This window comes from Phyllobates terribilis, unplaced genomic scaffold (genome assembly GCF_046119375.1).
Source record: "Phyllobates terribilis strain yellow unplaced genomic scaffold, ASM4611937v1 Scaffold_2__4_contigs__length_985480577, whole genome shotgun sequence".
NCBI classification, from domain to species: Eukaryota; Metazoa; Chordata; class Amphibia; order Anura; family Dendrobatidae; genus Phyllobates; species Phyllobates terribilis.
The window spans coordinates 848,324,912-848,345,475 of NW_027362762.1; the positions used below are offsets into that span (position 1 = coordinate 848,324,912).

At 41.5% G+C, this 20,564-nt stretch overlaps 1 protein-coding gene across 3 annotated transcripts in view; it reads right to left on the reverse strand.

The window, feature by feature from the left end:
- Positions 1-20,564, reverse strand: part of LOC141233053 (cytochrome P450 2J4-like) — a 79,272-nt gene that overhangs the window by 30,776 nt on the left and 27,932 nt on the right. For 2 of the 3 annotated variants that reach the window (XM_073667855.1, XM_073667854.1), the window contains exons 2-3: positions 8,338-8,500; positions 7,621-7,770 (exon numbers count right to left, since the gene is read on the reverse strand). In XM_073667855.1, the coding sequence (XP_073523956.1) occupies positions 7,621-7,770; positions 8,338-8,500 (313 nt within the window). The remainder of the gene's footprint in view (positions 1-7,620; positions 7,771-8,337; positions 8,501-20,564) is intronic. The other variant, XM_073667856.1, reaches the window with a different exon arrangement.

Consider the following 20,564-nt stretch of genomic DNA (forward strand, 5'->3'; position numbering starts at 1 on the left):
TTAACCCCACTGACCGAGGACTGAGAGCGGTCGTTCCTTCCTAATACCTGGCCGAGGACTGAGAGCGGCCATATCCCTTTGTATATAGTTGCGCTTCCTAAAGCGCCCCCTACCGGTTTTATAGGAAACTGTTGTTTTTACTACAAGAGACTGTCGCACTTTACCCGGTCACAAGTTGCACCGTGACCAGAGGTACCAGAAACAAGAAAGTTTTTTATGAAAAGTTTTATATGATGTTTTATTATGTTGTTTATGCAAAAATTGTATGTTTTGGATGTTGTTTTTATATCTTACAGCCCGAGGACGTGCTGTGATTTACCAGGGGGGAATGTAGCACCCTGAGGATTCGGCTGCTACAGGGGTATTGCACCTCAACCAGAGGTGTGATATTCCACTCCCGGGTAAGGATGGAGTGTGGAACTGAGCTCAGTCAGCTGCATGCACTACACACATCCCATTTCCGAGGAACGGACCAACGGTACTCCCACTTAGAAATGTGCAGGTACGACCGAGTCTGTTCCTGGCTGGAGTGGGAGGGGGGTGGAATATCCCAGTAGTGTAGGGGCAGATAGGGGGAGCAGTCTGGGTAAAGATAGGAGCTCATTGGGTGCTGGTCACCTGAGCTCACACATAGAGGGAGTATTTAAGGTGGGCACCATCTAGGATCAGGGTCAGTCTGTCAGAGTGTAACCTGAAGAGAGCAGAAGAGCAGAGCAGCCCCAGCCCAAGAGAGAGAGAGGAGAGCAAGAAAGACCCAGAGGGGGAGAAAGAAGGAACTCTGAGAGCCCAAATACAAGCACAGGGTGAAGAGTTGGCAACAGGGTACCGGATCCCAAACTGGTGGGGGCTACAGCATACCTCAGCCAGAGACCGGAGGCCGTGGGCAGCATCTGCCACGGCCACCCACCATATCCACCCAGAAGGCAGACCACGCATAGGGTCAGGGAACCCAGAGGCAAGGGTTCGCCAACAAGAGGCCCGAGGGAGCCGGACATAGGTGGATCCCTGGTGGGGAAGGCCAGAGACGAGGACAGGACAGAACGGGAGCTCAGAACCACGCTCCAGAACTACTTGGGGGTTGGCCGAGTCCAGGACCTGGTGGACGCAGCACGGCTCGGGTGGTCACTCAAGGCCGGAGTGACCGGAACATCTGCAGTAAGTAAAGAACCCTGAACTGCACAACCCGACTCTGACTCTCATTACCATCATCCCTGCACCTCCACAAACACCATCCTCTGCACCTGACCCCCCTGAGGCTATACCCCTCCCGTTGGGGGTTATACTACCTAAGCTGCACCAACACCATCAGCCTCAGCGGACCCTGCTGCAGCGGCGGCCGTAGTGACCGCAATTCAACGGGTGGCGTAGTCGACATAAAAGAACTTTAGTAACATCAGTAAGGACTGCCACACACTGAGCTTGACACCCTGGGCACGGACCGGGTCACAGCCACTCGGAGACTACAACCCCCATCTGATCCGGCTCCGGGTATTCCCCTAAAGAATATGGCCCAGGGGGCGCGTCAGAAACACCAGTCGTCAGCCGCCCCAGAAATGGCGCATCCATAGGATGCGCCAATTCTGGCAATTAGCCTCGCTCTTCCCACTGCCCTGTAGCAGTGGTGGTGGGGTAATGGGGTTGGGGTTGATGTCAGCTTATAATGCCAGCTGACATCAAGCCCAGGTTAGTAATGGAGAGGCGTCTATAGGACACCCCCATTACTAACCCCATAGTCAAAGTTAAAAAAAACACAAACACCCAGAATAAAGTCCTTTAATTGAAATAAACACACAATTCTTTATTGTTCTAAATTAAACCATACTTACCATCACGCCCATTCCAGCTGAAGCCAACGATCTCCTGCAATAAAAATAAAATAATAAAGCAATATCATCCTTACCTTTCCATGGTTCCCACGACAGCTTCAGCTCTGCTACATCGAGATGACAGGCTGGACCGCAGCAGAAAGCTGCCATCCAGCCTGTCATCCCGCAGACACTGAGAAGCGCAGGCATGCTTGCGCTCCTCAGTGTCTGGCTGTGACGGCATCCAGATGAGCCGACAATGAACTCAGCTCACCTCATGCACGTCACTGACAGCGTGGGAGAATTCTCCTGCGCATGCGGTGAGCGTGAGAGACTCGGCTCATCGGGATGCCGTCACAGCCTGACACTGAGGAGCGCAAGCATGCCTGCGCTTCTCAGTGTCCGCGGGATGACAGGCTGGATGGCAGCGTTCTGCAGGTCCAGCCTGTCATCTCGATGTAGCAGAGCTGAAGCTGTCCTGGGAACCATGGAAAGGTAAGGATGATGTTGCTCTATTATTTTACTTTTATTGCAGGAGATCGTTGGCTTCAGCTGGAATGGGCGTGATGGTAAGTATGGTTTAATTTAGAACAATAAAGAATTGTGTGTTTATTTCAATTAAAGGACTTTATTCTGGGTGTTGTGTTTTTTTTTTAAATACTTCACTAGAAATTCATGGCGGTCATGTCTAATATTGGCGTGACCCCATGAATTTCGGGCTTAGGACCAGCTGATAATGCCAAGCTGGCCCTAACCCCTTTATTACCCAGTGAGCCACCGCACCAGGGCCCTGGATGAGTTGGGTACAGCGCCAGAAGATGGCGCTTCTATGAACGCGCCATTTTCCGGGGTGGCTGCGGACTGCAATTGGCAGCTGGGGGGGGCCCAGAAAGCTTGGGCCTCCCTGCGCTGCAGATTCCAGCCCCCAGCTGCCTAGTTGTACCTGGCTGGACACAAAAATAGGGCGAAGCCCCACGTATTTTTTTTTTAAATTATTTCATGAAATTCATGAAATAATTAAGAAAAAAAGGGCTTCCCTATATTATTGTGTCCGGCCAGGTACAAATAGGCAGCTGGTGGTTGGGGGCAGCCCGTTCCTGCCTGCTGTGCCTGGCTGGACACAAATATAGTGCGAAGCCCCACGTCAAATTTATTTTAAATTATTTCATGAAATAATTTAAAAAAAAAAGGGCTTCCCTATATTGTTGTGTCCAACCAGGTACAAATAGGCAGCTGGTGGTTGGGGGCAGCCCGTTCCTGCCTGCTGTACCTGGCTGGACACAAATATAGGGCGAAGCCCCACATCAATTTTTTTTAAATTATTTCATGAATTTCCTGAAATAATTAAAAAAAAAATTGACGTGGGGCTTCGCCCTATATTTGTGTCCAGCCAGGTACAGCAGGCAGGAACGGGCTGCCCCCAACCACCAGCTGCCTATTTGTACCTGGTTGGACACAACAATATAGGGAAGCCCTTTTTTTCTTTATTATTTCATGAATTTCATGAAATAATTTAAAAAAAAAATACGTGGGGCTTCGCCCTATTTTTGTGTCCAGCCAGGTACAACTAGGCAGCTGGGGGATGGAATCTGCAGCGCAGGGAGGCCCAAGCTTTCTGGGCCCCCCCCCCCCAGCTGCAAATTGCAGTCCGCAGCCACCCCGGAAAATGGCGCGTTCATAGAAGCTGGATGCTGTACCTGGCTGGCATACAAAAATATGGCAAAGCCCACGTCAAAATTTTTGGGAAAAATGAATTAAAAAATAAATAATAATTTAGGGACTGCATCTTTATTAACTCCTCAAATGTCATTTAGTGTTAAAATAAAGGATTTATTTAAAAAAAAATTGGCGTGGGATCCCCCATAATTTTAGTCTCTAGCGGAGGTTAAGCTGACTGCTGGGGCAGATGTTTGAAGCCTGGGAAGGGGGTAATACCCACGGAGCTTCCCAGACTACTAATATCAGCCCCCAGCTGAATACCTAGCCTTTACTAGCTATTAAAATGGGGGACCCCCCCAAAAAAACGACGTGGGGTCCCCCCTATTTTAATAGCTAGCAAAGGCTAGGCAGACAGCTGGGGGCTGATATTAATAGCCCAGGAAGGGTGCCATGAATATTGGCCCCCTCCCAGGCTAGAAACACCAGCCGTCAGCCGCCCCAGAAATGGCGCATCCATAGGATGCGCCAATTGTGGCACTTAGCCTCGCTCTTCCACGCTGCCCTGGTGCGGTGGCAGGGGGTAATAGGGTTGGGGTTCATGTCAGCGCCAGCTGCCATGAAGCCCAGGTTAGTAATGATGGGCGTCTATAAGACACCCCCAGTACTAATCTACAAAGTGTTAAAAAGAAAAAAAACACACTACACCCAGAAAAAAATAATTTATTTGAAATAAGACACACCATTTTATTTAATTCTTAGTTTACTAAAAAAAAATAGTTACCTGTCCATGTTCCTGCGCTGATCTCCCATGCACAGCTGTCACATCTGGAGATGGTGACAGCTGTGCATGGCTGCTGTAAGCTCACACTGCCGGGAACACGTCCGCTCCCGGCAGCGGGAGCCCCTGACTGAGGTCACAGGAGTGCATTCAGTCAGCGCAGCTCCGGAGACCTCATTTACGGCACTGCTGTACCGTGGGAATTTCTCACGATACAGCAGGGCCATAAAGGAGCTAACCGGAGCAGCGCTGCCTGAACTCCGGCGAACCCGCTTATGCAGTGACGGGGCTGCTTTACGGCCCCATCATTCTAGCGGCGGCAGCGGTTCAGAGTGGTCACATTCTATGTGGCTGCTCTAAACTGGAGATCATCGTGGGACACTCGTGGACTACTACGGAGGGGTAAGGATAAGGTTGTGGTTTATTATTTTAGATTTTATTACAGGAGATCGATGGCTTCGGGGAATTAGGTGTCTAGGTGAGTATAGCTGTAGTTTTTTATTTTTTACTTTATTTTAGGTGGTGATCGGCGGGGACAGGTAATGTATGAACTAATTTATTGTAGGTAACCACTGGCCACCAATGAAATGTATTTAAAATTTATTGGGGACACAGTAGGGCAATTTAAATAGCAGGATCAGGCTGATGGGAACTACTGCTCCCATCGAGCTGATCCTGCTGGCACGAGTGGACGGGGGACAGACATAGGCCGATTGGAGTAGTAGTGTCACATCGGCCTATGCCTGCCTGCATGCACACACCCCCCAGACATCGCACAGACACCGCGCACACCCGCACACACTCGCAGACATCGCATAGACATCGCACACACCCTCACACACTCGCAGACATCGCATAGACACCGCACACACTCGCAGACATCGCACACACCCGCAGACATCGCGCACACACTAATCATGACGGGCTGATGGTCTGGGAGGTGAGGCTGACCTGTGCGGCCGTGGGAAAGTTCATGTGAGTTCATGCAATGCAGTCAAGCATGAACTCACATGAACCCTCTGAGGGCACCGCGGCTACTTCAAATGAACAGCTGATCGGCATCACCTGATACCTCAGGATACCTCAGCTGTTCATTTGAAATTACCGGCGGGAAAGCGCAGCACAGAACGGGAAAGCCGGCGGTGAAGTCTTTTCACTGCCGGCTTCCCCGCCCGGGTCCTTCGCTCCCCGCTCTTTGGTGCTGTGCTCCCCCCCGGTCCTAACTTACGATCGGGATGGGAGGTGGCGAGGGGAGCTGAGGATTGGGGTCGGAGGCTGCGGGGAAGCAGTATGGGGCTGTGTGATTGTTTAAAAGCCGGCGGCTTTTTACCGCACGCCGGCTTTTAAACAATCAGGAGAATTCTCTCACGCTGGGATGGCATTCTAATGACAGGCTGGATCGCAGCTGAGCGCTGCCATCCAGCTTGTCATCCTTCAGAGACACTGCAGAGCGCAGGCATTATGGGAACTTCCGATTCCGGTATTCGATATTGTAAAAGTATCGGAATTAAGTATCGGAATTCCGATACCGCGAATATCGGCCGATACCCGATATTTCAGTATCGGAATGCTCAACACTAGTAATCTTCCTTATGTATAACATATAAGGAACGTTTAGGGTTATATATAGAACACAGGCATAGATAGAGCATTATATATAACGAAGGAGTGGGAAAGTGCAATGGTGGACACTATAGAATCAGGAAGTAGTTAGGTACAGGTTAAGAAACAATTAATGTGTTCAGGAAGGGCTCCAGTGTGGGAGGAGCAGGGCGAGTTAACAGGGGAGCACTTCCTGATTTGTGAGAGTTGGAGTGAGAGATTAGATGGAGAGAGGGCAGTAGTTGAAGGTTCAGAGGGCATGAGGAGCACGGGCTCTTCAGCAGCAAGAGAACGTCAGCATAAACTTGGAGCGGACATTTCTGGAATGTCTGGGGACTATGGTCCAACTGAGGCACTGAGAAGCGTGCCTCAATATCTTCCTAATTGCTGAAGTCGGATGGGGAATCGCATAAGGGAGTTAAAACGGGACTCTTGGAAGCTGCAGTTCCAGACGGAGGATCCCAGGGGATAGAGATGCCAGACCAGGAAGGGATAGCTCAGGGCAAGTGAACAGCGGACATCAGAATGTGCTGATTGTGTTATGGACTTTGAAAACTGAAAAGTTTGTGCCTAATACTACATGTTTCATTATGATGAAAATGGACAGTTAAGTAAACTTCTTTATTATAAAACAAATTGGATGTCCCGTAATGTGTGTGTGGTGGTTCCTAAAGTTGAAGAAATGGAGACAGCAGAGGCCTGCGACCAAAACATGAGTGTTATGCACCACACGCACAGCACAGGAGAATCAGGACACTGTTTATTTGTAAGGGGCCAGGGTGTGGGAGAACAAAAGCCCCTTGCCCATGACTACCGCCCCTTATAACTGACTGCAAAATCGCCCCCTGATGATGTCTTGTTCCAGGCAGGGTGATAGACACTGCAAGTAGTGAGTGCAGCCCCAGCCTCCTGATGACGCCTCACTTGAGAATCCTCTCAAACGAAATGCCACAGCAACTGAAGTAAAAAAAACATTTAGTGATTATCTGTTTAGCGAGAAGTGTAGGGTATTTTATTATAAAGCAACTTACAAAAATGCTAGGGTGTAAAAAAAGATATTTATAATGGACATTTTATGTATCCGACTAACTCTTTAAGCTGTCTTTTGTAAAGAAGTTGTTGTAAAGGACTAATATTACTAATTCTGAGAATTTGACAATAGGGTGTTGCATTACACCCAAGTGAGTCTGTAATACCACCCCCAGCTATTTACTGTGCTAAGATCAATTAAGAAAGATCCTCAGTGACTAAAGCCCATCTGTTCCTGGTTCAAGCTGTTTACAAATATTTTTTTAGCAAAGGGCTCAACTCTTGTTGCTTGAAGAGCCAGACAACACTTAATACATCCCCGATACTTTTTATATAGTAGAATTAGTGGGATTATGAGAGTTTATTACATTTTGTTTTTGCACTGAACTTAATAATAAAACAATATGCAAGTGATATGGAGATCAGAATCAAAAAGACATTTCAAACAATAAATACTCATTTATTTGTAAATGGCTTTTATGTCATAAGAGTCTTAATATCGGTACAGTACATTATGGGCCAGGTTTATCAAAGTTTTTACGGGCTGCATAAATCAAAGCCTGGCTGCATGCTTGGTGTTTCAGAGAAAAATATACCTCACTGCAATCATGCAGCCAGACTCTGATTCATGCTGCATGCAGTTTGGACAGCATGAATCAAGTAACAGGCTCCCTTTAAGCAATATATAACTAGAGTAAGGCCAATTTTTTTTTGTTTTGTTCTTTTTGTCCATGCTAGTTGGCTGACCTTTCTTGGCTGTAAATAGATCCACCATACACCTAGCTTCTTTTTGTATCCGTGATTCCAAAGAACTTTTTCCAAGTCCAAGATTTTTTAGTGTCATCAACCCAAAACGTCTCTGTTGTTTCCATGTGTGTCCATTAGCCATGACAATCCCTATGTAGAAATGCAGAAACATCACTATTAACATAATAAGACATAATATTTTGGAGTGTCTGTAGCAAATTTTCTTAAAGACATCAGCCTAAGGACAGGCCATTGGCATTCCAGGCTTGGAAAAACTTTAAAATATTTATAGTAAATGAGTGATTATGTAATATATAGTCATGCCAAGTTTGTCAGAGCTGCTTTTTCCCTGGATAATAAAGGAAAGTCCCTAGTGTGGTCCATCTTCTTAAGTGCCCAAATGCATTTAAAACCTCTCCCTGATCTTTTAGACTGAGTTCACACATTTTGGCCATGGTGTGTCTTTTTGCCTCAACAGTAAAACAGAGTAGCATTTACGAGATTGCGGGGGAAAAAAATGTATGCACCACTGTCGCAATGTGAACACAACCTTAAACTAGTGCATGGCAATTTGAAACATTACTGTCCCCGTTAGGGCTCACAATCAAAGTTCCCTATTAGGTTGTCTTTATTTTGTGGGAGGAGCAGGAGTGCCTGGAGGAAAACCATGCAAACACTGGGGGAGCAGAGCATTTAGAGAAAAAATGTAAACAATACCTTTTCCTCCAAGAAGGTCCTTCAAAAAACTTGCTACAGGACGGCCAGACAGTGCATCAGAATGAGAGACGATGCCATCTTTCACAGCTTTGCATCCATTCAGCACCACAAGAGGAGTCTCCCCAAGCCAGACCGTGTAGATGTCCCCATACGATTTAGCCAACTACATTGAAGTAATAATGTAAGTTCCCAGAAAAGCATAAGAATCACACAGAACAATTTAGTTGTAATTAGAGGATTTCTCATGCAGAAAGTGATGGCATAACAACTGAGAAATTATAGGACTTTCTATATGGTTAGAGTCTGACTATCCGGGCTCCAGTAGATCTAAAAATAAATAAACCAGTTTTGTACCACATAATGAGAATTGCAACGCTGCAGCATTCAGAATTGTGGTCTCTTCATTCATTCTTTTTTCCTTTTTGGTTCTGCATCACTCCATTGCAGATATATTCACATTTGTTGCTTTTGGGGCATAATATGTGAAATTTCTGCTTGCAGACAAACTGGATGTTTCTTCAGGTTCTCCTTTGGGGGGTGTGCTCTGACTGAGCTTTCACCCCTACAAGATGCTACTAGTGATGAGCGAGTATGTTTTGTTAACACTTTTGCCGAGTATACTCGGCTGAGCACCGAGTATTTATAGCGTGCTCGGGCTTTAAGTTTTTGTCGCTCTGTGAACATGATTTGCGACTGTTTGACAGATTTAATACATGTGAGGAATGTCTATTTCTTACACATTCCTCACATGTATTAAAGCTGTCAAAGAGTTGCAAATCATGCACACTGGAGTGATTCGAACATATCACCGAGCAGCTGTAACTACTCGGTGCTTGGCCGAGCATACTCGGCGAAAGGGTTAACAAAACATCCTCACTCATCACTAGATGCTACCAATCGCAACTCAGCTGTTACATTGTGATTGGTAGTGTTAGGGAGGGAAGGGTGAAAGCGTACACCCCCAAGAAGACAAACCAATGACACTGGTTTGCCAGGACCAGATGTTTCACAGTTCAATGAGGGAGACCACCAGTCAAGAATAAACTTTTTACTGAACGGGAACTTGGTGGGTAATATACTGTCATGGCCTAAAGTGTTGGCACCCTTGAAACTTTTGCAGAAAATGAAGTATTTTTCCCACAAAATTATTGCAATTACATGTTTTGTTATACACATGTTTATTTCCTTTCTGTGTATTGAAACAACACAAAACATATAGGAAAAAAAGGTAAAAGTGGATATCATTTCACACAAAAACCCCACAACCTCATTTATATATTATAATTATATATATATATATATATATATATATATATATATATATATATATATATATATATATATATACAGTACAGACCAAAAGTTTGGATACACCTACTCATTTAAAGATTTTTCTGTATTTTCATGACTATGAAAATTGTACATTCACACTGAAGGCATCAAAACTATGAATTAACACATATGGAATTATATACTTAACAAAAAAGTGTGAAACAACTGAAAATATGTCTTATATTCTAGGTTCTTCAAAGTAGCCACCTTTTGCTTTGATGACTGCTTTGATGACTGCTTTGTACACTCTTGGCATTCTCTTGATGAGCTTCAAGAGGTAGTCACCGGAAATGGTCTTCCAACAATCTTGAAGGAGTTCCCAGAGATGCTTAGCACTTGTTGGCCCTTTTGCCTTCACTCTGCTGTTCAGCTCACCCCAAACCATCTCGATATGGTTCAGGTCTGGTGACTGTGGAGGCCAGGTCACTCTCCTTCTTGGTCAAATAGCCCTTACACAGCCTGGAGGTGTGCTTGAGGTCATTGTCCTGTTGAAAAATAAATGCTGGTCCAACTAAATGCAAACCGGATGGAATAGCATGCCGCTGCAAGATGCTGTGGTAGCCATGCTGGTTCAGTATGCCTTCAATTTTGAATAAATCCCCAACAGAGTCACCAGCAAAGCACCCCACACCATCTCACCTCCTCCTCCATGCTTCATGGTGGGAACCAGGCATGTAGAGTCCATCCGTTCACGTTTTCTGCGTCTCACAAAGACACGGTGGCTGGAACCAAAGATCTCAAATTTGGACTCATCAGACCAAAGCACAGATTTCCACTGGTCTAATGTCCATTCCTTGTGTTCTTTAGCCCAAACAAGTCTCTTCCGCTTGTTGCCTGTCCTTAGCAGTGGTTTCCTAGCAGCTATTTTACCATGAAGGCCTGCTGCACAAAGTCTCCTCTTAACAGTTGTTGTAGAGATGTGTCTGCTGCTAGAACTCTGTGTGGCATTGACCCGGTCTCTAATCTGAGCTGCTGTTAACCTGCGATTTCTGAGGCTGGTGACTCGGATAAACTTATCCTCAGAAGCAGAGGTGACTCTTGATCTTCCTTTCCTGGGGCGGTACTCGTGTGCGCAAGTTTCTTTGTAGCGCTTGATGGTTTTTGCAACTGCACTTGGGGACACTTTCAAAGTTTGCCCAATTTTTCAGACTGACTGACCTTCATTTCTTAAAGTAATGATGGCCACTCATTTTTCTTTACTTAGCTGCTTTTTACTTGCCATAATACAAATTCTAATAGTCTATTCAGTAGGACTATTAGCTGTGTATCCACCAGACTTCTGCACAACACAACTGATGGTCCCAACCCCATTTATAAGGCAAGAAATCCCACTTATTAAACCTGACAGGGCACACCTGTGAAGTGAAAACCATTTCCGGTGACTACCTCTTGAAGCTCATCAAGAGAATGCCAAGAGTGTGCAAAGCAGTCATCAAAGCAAAAGGTGGCTACTTTGAAGAACCTAGAATATAAGACATATTTTCAGTTGTTTCACACTTTTTTGTTAAGTATATAATTCCACATGTGTTAATTCATAGTTTTGATGCCTTCAGTGTGAATGTACAATTTTAATAGTCATGAAAATACAGAAAAATCTTTAAATGGGAAGGTGAGTCCAAACTTTTGGTCTGTACTGTATATATACATATATACACACACACACACACACACACATACATACACACACATATACATGGTGGGCCATCTATATGGATATACCTAAATTAAATGGGGATGGTTGGTGATATCAACTTCCTGCTTCCTCTTTGTGGCACATTAGTATATGGGAGGGTGGAAACTTTTCCAGATGGGTGGTGACCATGGCTGCCATTTTGAGGTCGGTCATTTTGGATCCAACTTTATTTTTTTCAATGGGAAGAGGGTCATGTGACACATCAAACTTATTGAGAATTTCATAAGAAAAACAATGGTGTGCTTGGTTTTAACGTAACTTTATTCTTAGTTTTTTACAAGTTTATGACCACTTATAAAATGTTTTCAAAGTGCTGCCCATTGTGTTGGATTGTCAATGCAACCCTCTTCTCCCACTCTTGACACACTGATAGCAACACTGCAGCAATGCTAGCACAGGCTTCCAGTATCCATTGTTTCAGATGCTGCACATCTCGTATCTTCACAGCATAGACAATTGCCTTCAGATGACCCCAAAGATAAAAGTCTAAGGGGGTCAGATCGGGAGACCTTGGTGGCCATTAAACTGGCCCACGACGACCAATCCACTTTTCAGGAAACTGTTCATGTAGGAATGCTCGGACCTGACACCCATAATGTGGTGGTGCACCATCTTGTTGGGAAAACTCAGGGAATGTGCCATCTTCAGTGCATAAAGAGGGCAACACATCATCATGTAACAATTTCAGATATCCAGTGGCATTGAAGTTTCCATTGATGAAGAATGGCCCCACTATCTTTGTACCCCATATACCACACTATACCATCAAGATATGAGATGTGCAGCATCTGAGACAACGGATACTGGAAGCCTGTGCTAGCATTTCTTCTGTGGTGTTGCTATCAGTGTGTCAAGAGTGGGAGAAGAGGGTTGCATTGACAATCCAACACAATGGACAGCACTTGAACACATTTTATAAATGGTCATAAACTTGTAAAAAACTCATGAAAGAATAAAGTTACATTAAAACCAAGCACACCATTGTTTTTCTTATGAAATTCTCAATAAGTTAGATGTGTCACATGACCCTCTTCCCATTGAAAAAAACTAAAGTTGGATCCAAATTGGCCAACTTCAAAATGGCCGCCGTGGTCACCACCCATCTGGAAAAGTTTCCCCCCTCCCATATACTAATGTGCCACAAACAGGAAGTTGATATCACCAACTATTCCCATTTAATTTAGGTATATCTATATAAATGCCCCCCCCGTATATACAGTATATAAATTTATTTATTTTATTATTTTTCTTAAAAGAGCACTCCCATTAAAGCTTCAAAGTTTTTATCTTCTTACAACATTGCAATCATCATATTATATAGCACTGAGTACTGTACTTACAATTGCATATTTTGCCATTTTACCCAGTTAATTCTTCTGTTTTTCATTAGGTCTATGACAACACATTATTAAAAAACTGACTAGCTCTATGTAGAAACAGGAAGTCAATTTTCCCTGTATGAGTCATGAGTTACTGCAAATGTCCCTGGCAGAGGGTAGGAGAGGACCAGCTTGTTCTGGAGTTGAAGAGGAGAATCATATATGCAGTGACAAGAAACTTCCTGTTTCTACATAGAGCAGAGAAATGAGAAGAATTGAATGGGTAGAAAGGCAAAATGAGCAATTGTAAGCACACAGTGCTATATAATATGATGACTGCAATATATTAAGAGAATAAAAACTTTGATGGGAGTGCTCTTTTAAGCAGGTGTACAAAAAATGCTGGACATTTAAGACTGCTTTCAAAACTAGAAATGTTAGTTTATCTTTATCAATAAACAAAATGCAAAGTGAATGAACTAAAAGACTGAGGTCTAAGGGGTAACGTTTCTCCTTATGGAATTGCTGCTTCCAATAGGTGGCGCTATTGAGTACAAGTCCTCTTTTGCTCTGAAGAGGCAATTTGAATATGAACTAAAAGAGAAATCTAAGTCAATCAATAATTGGTGAAATCACTCTTTGCCTTCAAAACAACACCAATTCTTCTCTGTACACTTATGCACCATTTTTGAATTTTTGAAGGCACTTGGCAGAGAGGTTGATTCAAGCAACTTGGAAAACTAACCACATATCTTCTGTGGATGTCTGCTTGCGTAAATCTTTCTGTCTCTTTGTTAAATATTAATTATGGATATTCATTTTATTCTTTATTCTGAATTCTGTACCATACAGATTGCATCAGCCATCGTGTTAGGGTTTTTAACTGACATGAGCTATTTGTGTATTTTTGGTTCAGCACCATAATTAGAAGAACAGGTGCCATATGACTGCCCTATAAAAGCCCATGTTAGAGACAGGGGGGGCGCTTGCCATTCCACCGGACACAGGACGAGGGTCTGTGTGTAAACCAGCTGCTGATGTAGGCCCAACGGACACATGGTGTCATCCTAACACACGTGCTAGACACAGACAGACGCAATCTACTATCCAGGATCCCAGGAAAAGATGGGTGAATCTCAACTATTAAGCTAATTATGGACAAATGGACAATTACTCTTAACTATTGTATGTACCTTCTGCAATTATTCTTTTTAATGGACAACCCGAGAATAAATCGATACATTTTTTCATAAGAATATAGTCTTTGATTAATCACATCTGATAAGAAGTCCTTGATAGGAAAAAATACAGAAAGAAGTATTTTTTTACATTGGCGAGCCTTAGCCAGTCCTGATTTATACGTGTTTTTAAGAGAATTTCCTTCTTGAACAAAGGGGGGAGAGGAGAGAAGAGACGATCTGAACAGCTGTTGTTCACGTGTCAGGAAATCCACTAACTTTGTCACAAGAATCAGAAAGAACCTACAGATTGAGGACTGATCTATTCTACAGATGGACTGACAGACACCAGAGGTACTACAAGGATCAGATCAGATGAACTGAGGATAGTACGGACTGATCATCAGAAGCTAAGAAATCTGAAGGTAAGCAAAATATGGATATAATTTCTTCTTTTGCTAAACAAAGTAAGATTAACTTCAAAGTTAATGAAGGAAATGACTTAGATGTTTTGTGGCTTAGTTTATATAGAGAATGGGAATTGCAGAATTTACAGTTAACTTCTAAATTGGTAAATAGAGACAAACAAAAATTGAGGAATATTCTACATTTTGTAGATTTATTTAATCGTGTTGTGCTAGAGAGGTCTAGCAGGACAATTGTGTAGAAATAGTGTCAAATGGTGATACGGATTCTGACTGTAATGTGGAAATTGAGCAAGAAGTAAGACACGTGTCTGTAACTGAAGGTGACCTTGGGTCTGACGAAGAGACGGACATACAAAAACCTGACAAGGGAGGAGACATGATTGACATACGAGAAACCGACATATTAGGTGATTTGGGAGGAGACATGAGTGATGTAGGAGGAGCTGACGTACAAGGGCCACTAAAAATAGCAAAGAACTAAGGAGCTACCAAGGCCCAACTTCAAATTAAAATGAGGAAAAATTTGCTAAAATTATACAAAATCACGCCAAAATATGATGTCAAAATCCATGTCTGTAGAAATTCAGAGATATTTGAGAGCTTTTCTGATAAGTTTGATTTATCCAATGAGGAGAGGAATCAATTATTTAAAATGTGGATTCCTGTGACTTTTTCCAGACGTTTAAATTTAATGCCCTGTGAAAATGACTCTCCTAATGAATGGAAAAATGATTCGGACAGATTAAAATATTTGATTTATTGTGCCACAAAGGATTTTCCCAACATAGATGATCTACAAAAATTAAGGATTGGTAGGAAAGAATGTACAGATACATTCATGTCCATATTTGAACGGTTGTACAAAGCTCTCATCAAAAATGGAAAATTACAACAAATGATAACCACTTTTGTACAAAAATTCAAATTCTTAAATCCAGTATCTCGAGTTATTGCGTCACAGAAAGCTTCTCTATTTAAATGTGCGCAGTTGCTTGATTTTGTTAGAAAACATGAAAATCGTGAAAAGAAAATAAATCAAGCTAAATTTGTAAAACCAGAAAAGAAATCTTACTAAAAGCCAATGAATCATCCTCAAAATGAAATCTATGAAATACGCAGATTTCATATATGTTATAAGCCATATCAGATGATTCAAAAGTCAATTTCTTCACAGAAAGAGTTAACACTCAGTCAGAACTGTGACTCTCTAAAAAGGAAAATGGCCGAAATTGACGGACAGAGGCAGGTGAGACGACCAGCTGAGAGTGACATCATGGAATGTAGACTGAAAAACAGTCTGAGCTTTTGAAGTATAGAAAGATGTCTTTTCTAAACAGAGCATTTCTGGAGATTTTTGACAGAGACAGAAGATTTGGTTTAGGCAGTGGCTAAGAAAAGATTGTAATTATATGTTGTATCAAAGTGTTATACAATGTATCATTAGTTATTTATTCTCTTATACAGTAAAATTGTAGTTACATAGTTTCTAATAGTATATATATATATATATATATATATATATATATATATATATAGTCTGTTAGTTCATATATATTTCTACTATATATATATATATATATATATATATACATACACACACTTGTCTAAGAAGAGATTGTGTATAATTGTATTTATATATATTTATAGTAATATAATAAACAAAATATTAACTAATAAATTAGAACCTCATATATAAATTAAAGTAGGAATATTTTGAATTACATTAGAACAAATATCTGTATAAGATATTTAAATAATTCTGTTTCTGTATGAATTTGATATTTCATTTTATTTTTTATATTTCCTTAGAGTTTTCATTCCAAAGCAGGATTTGATCAAACAACTCTAAAATGGATTTATTTCTTTATTCACACAGGAAGTTGGAAAAATTGCATGATTTTATGCGTATAACATTTAAAAAAAAACAACAATATAACTAGTTGAACTAGTTGAACTATATTATGTGTAACATTAATTCTTCTGTGCATGAAGTGTTTGCTTTATAAATAAAGTAGCTTTACATCATGACGTGTGACAGCTGCAGCCTTTGAACTTTGAGCAAATAGTATAGAATCCCATTCATTCTATTTTCAGCTGACATAACTTAAAACCTGGTAGCCAGTAAAAAAGAATCTAAGATATTTCTATTTTTGCAAGTCAAGAGTATTTTTTTCAAGCGTCCTAAATTTCAGTGAATTACTCTCATATTATATTATATGTACTTGGGGAAATATTCAAAGAACTATTAAGACATTAAATTTAATAGTCTACTATGTGCATTGATAAATTATACAAAAATTTTGGGTTAAATATATATATATCTATTACTTCATATGTGGAATGTTTGAGTTGAACGAATCTGTGACAGTCAGAGTGAAATGTGATGAATTTATCAGCAGCTGCTCTGTGTGATTTGTGTGACAGAGGCCTCATGTATGCTAGGAAAAGAAACGTTTCTTTATGTGAAGGTACACAAATATATTTAATTCTGAGAAAATTATGCTACATAATTAAGTATTATCTATCTATCTATCTTTAGTAATTGTTATTTATGATTTAGCTAATAGTGGATAAGGGCAACCACACATCAAAATGGTTTATAAAGCAAATTTACATTTAGAATAATTTTTCCACATGATAATTTTACAGTATTCAAGGATATTACTTTTCTTTTAATGGTTACCTAAATAGGTACACACCTCTTCAGACAAATATATGCTACACATTGATATTAAATTTATGCAAAATATTTATAGAAGAATAATTATTTTTAATTTGGTTCTTATACATAAATTATTTTAGAAAATAATATTTTTTGGTATTAAGGGGGAAAAATGTGTTTTTTGATCCTGATTACATAATCACTTTTGATCAATACTTATTTTTCACACATTCTAATGAAGAAGAAATATTAATAAGGTACAATGGTAAAATTAAGGGTATTACATGGAAAGTTGCATAATTGAATCATTTTTGGTAATACAAGGTTAAGACAAATATGAAATCATCCAGATAATGGAAATATAAAGGTACTTTCATGGAGAATATAATTACTCTGCATTTGTCATTAAAATATAAAGGCCTTATTTTTATTCTTATTTTTATTCTTAATTTTATTTTTCATTTTTATTTTTTATTCTTACTTTATTCTTATTTTTCCCTTTTTCATTTTTAATTCTCATTTTTTGATTTTCAGTTCAATATCTAAATTGAGAAAACACATTAATATTTAATAAAGTAATGTCTAGTACAAGAATATTGCTTCATTAAATATAATGATATGGTTCCAATATCAGAAGAAAAAGGTTTACATTTTCTGAGTAAACACAACAAGTCATTCATTCATTCATTTATTTATTTATTTTGGTTCATGAGTATACATTCTTTGGTATTATTGGTTTAATAAAGATATAAACACTTGTTGTTTCAAAACACACTGACACCTATGGGTTGGAAAAGGTAATTACACTTATGACATAAAAATATTCTATCACATGAAGAACTTGATTGATAATGAATTACTATGTATTATTGTTTTATTATTCCAAACATAATTTATTTTTAATATTTTAATAATAATTAGATGGACATTATTGATTGCTATGGTACGCTGTGATATTATAGGTTAGGAAAATTGCCAGATTTGGTATCATATTAGGGAATGAAGACTTCAATCAAGACATTGCAATTATGAATTCTATCTTAATAAAGACTTTTCATATTTATAAATCAAAGATATTCTCAAAAGTGAAGAAGCAAGAAGAAGCAACTGATATCCGGAAGTCTCAGAAGGTAAAGATGTTGTGAATGCTGAGTGTTATAATAGACCAGGGGTCCTCAAACTACGGCCCGCGGGCCACATGCGGCCCGCGGAGGACTTTTATCCGGCCCGCCGGGCTATGGGCGGAGGAGAGGGGAGCGGTGTCAGCGCTCGCCCTTCTCCCCTGCTTGGTCAGGGCCCCAGCAGGCGGATACTTACCTCTCCCCGTGCCTCTGCAGATCCGCTGTCTTCCTGCTCTGCGCTTCCTGTGACGTCTCAGGTCAGAGGGCGCAGCGACGTCTTTACACCGCACCCTCCCGAGTGCCGTCACAGGGAGCGCAGAGCGGGACGACGCCACCGCGACGCTGCAGTCCAGACCAGAGTAGAGCAGCGGCAGCATGTGAAAAGTGAGGTGAGTATTGGATATTTTTTTTTTTTTAATGTATGTAGGCATAGGTCATTATATGGGGGGGTGACATCCTGCAAGGGGTATAATATGGGGGGGTGACATGCTGCAAGGGGCATTATATGGGGGGGTGACATGCTGCATGTGGCATTATATGGGGGGGTGACATGCTGCATGTGGCATTATATGGGGGGTGACATGCTGCATGGGGCATTATATGGGGGGGTGACATGCTGCATGGGGCATTATATGGGGGGGTGACATGCTGCATGGGGCATTATATGGGGGGGTGACATGCTGCATGTGGCATTATATGGGGGGTGACATGCTGCATGGGGCATTATATGGGGGGTGACATGCTGCATGGGGCATTATATGGGGGGTGACATGCTGCATGGGGCATTATATGGGGGGGTGACATGCTGCATGGGGCATTATATGGGGGGGTGACATGCTGCATGGGGCATTATATGGGGGGTGACATGCTGCATGGGGCATTATATGGGGGGGTGACATGCTGCATGGGGCATTATATGGGGGGGTGACATACTGCATGGGGCATTATATGGGGGTGGCATCCAGCATGGGGCATTATAAGGGGGGAACAGCCTGCATGGGGCATTATAAGGGGTGGAACAGCCTGCATATGGCATTATAAGGGGGAAACAGCCTGCCTATTGGGAACATTTACCTGCCCATTGAGGACCTATGCTGCCTATTGGGGATATTTACCTGCCTATTGGGGACATTTACCTGCCTATTGAGGACCGATGCTGCCTATTGGGGACATTTACCTGCCTATTGAGGACCTATGCTGCCTATTGGGTACAGTTACCTACCTATTGAAATACCGGTTGATTTAACTTTACTTGTTCTTCATTTTAAATATTGTATTTGTTCCTGTATTGTTTTTTTACTACAAAATAAGATATGTGCAGTGTGCATAGGAATTTGTTCATAGTTTTTTTTAAAAACTATATTCCGGCCCTCCAATGGTCTGAGGGACCGTGAACTGGCCCCCTGTTTAAAAAGTTTGAGGACCCCTGTAATAGACTGTGTCAAATACAATACAATTCACCCACTGATAACCAGGACTGCAGAGGGCGATGATCCTAAATGAACTGTGTTGTGTTCAAGTTTCATCACGTTCCAGTGGTTTCCTATCACCTGACTGGTGAATAATAAAGCAGTGTCAGGATTCTGCCAGCCTGACATATGTGTCCTGTACATTAAGGACTGAGTACTAGTTATGGTGCTATATTAAGCAGGGAAGTGTCAAGTTAACACTTGCTTTGCTGACCAAAGACGTCACATCTGTTCCAAAAGTGACATGAGACCTGTGCGGACGACATGGAGGATTCCAGAATTATCCAAAGACAATCGATTACACGAATATTAAAGCTACATTTCATCCATGGACTTTGTTTTCTTATCAATTGACACACATGATCTTTCTAATAAAGAGTACAGTTTATGGACAGAACAATAATGAATACAATTATGGATTGTACAATATCTACACGCTATAATTTATTTCAAAGGAGTTTTCATCTAAATACTGTGTTTTAAAAGAACCAAGAAGAAGACGAGACGAAGACCCGATGACATCAGATGATGACGATTGGACCCGTGATTACTTCGATTTAGATTTTGGGAAGTATAATTATATATGTTAAATGAATATTAGTCACGGCTTACCATAACATGAATTTACATCATTACAGTGGTGGCCAAAAGTATTGGCACCCCTGCAATTCTGTCAGATAATACTCAGCTTCTTCCTGAAAATTATTGCAATCACAAATTCTTTGGTATTATTATCTTCATTTAATTTGCTTGCAAGGAAAAAACACAAAAGAGAATCAAGCAAAAATCAAATCATTGATCATTTCACACAAAACTCCAAAAATGGGCCAGACAAAAGTGTTGGCACCCTCAGCCTAATACTTGGTTGCACAACCTTTAGCCAAAATAACTGCGAACAACCGCTTCCGGTAACCATCAATGAGTTTCTTACAATGCTCTGCTGGAATTGTAGACCATTCTTCTTTGGCAAACTGCTCCAGGTCCCTGATATTTGAAGGGTGCCTTCTCCAAACTGCCATTTTGAG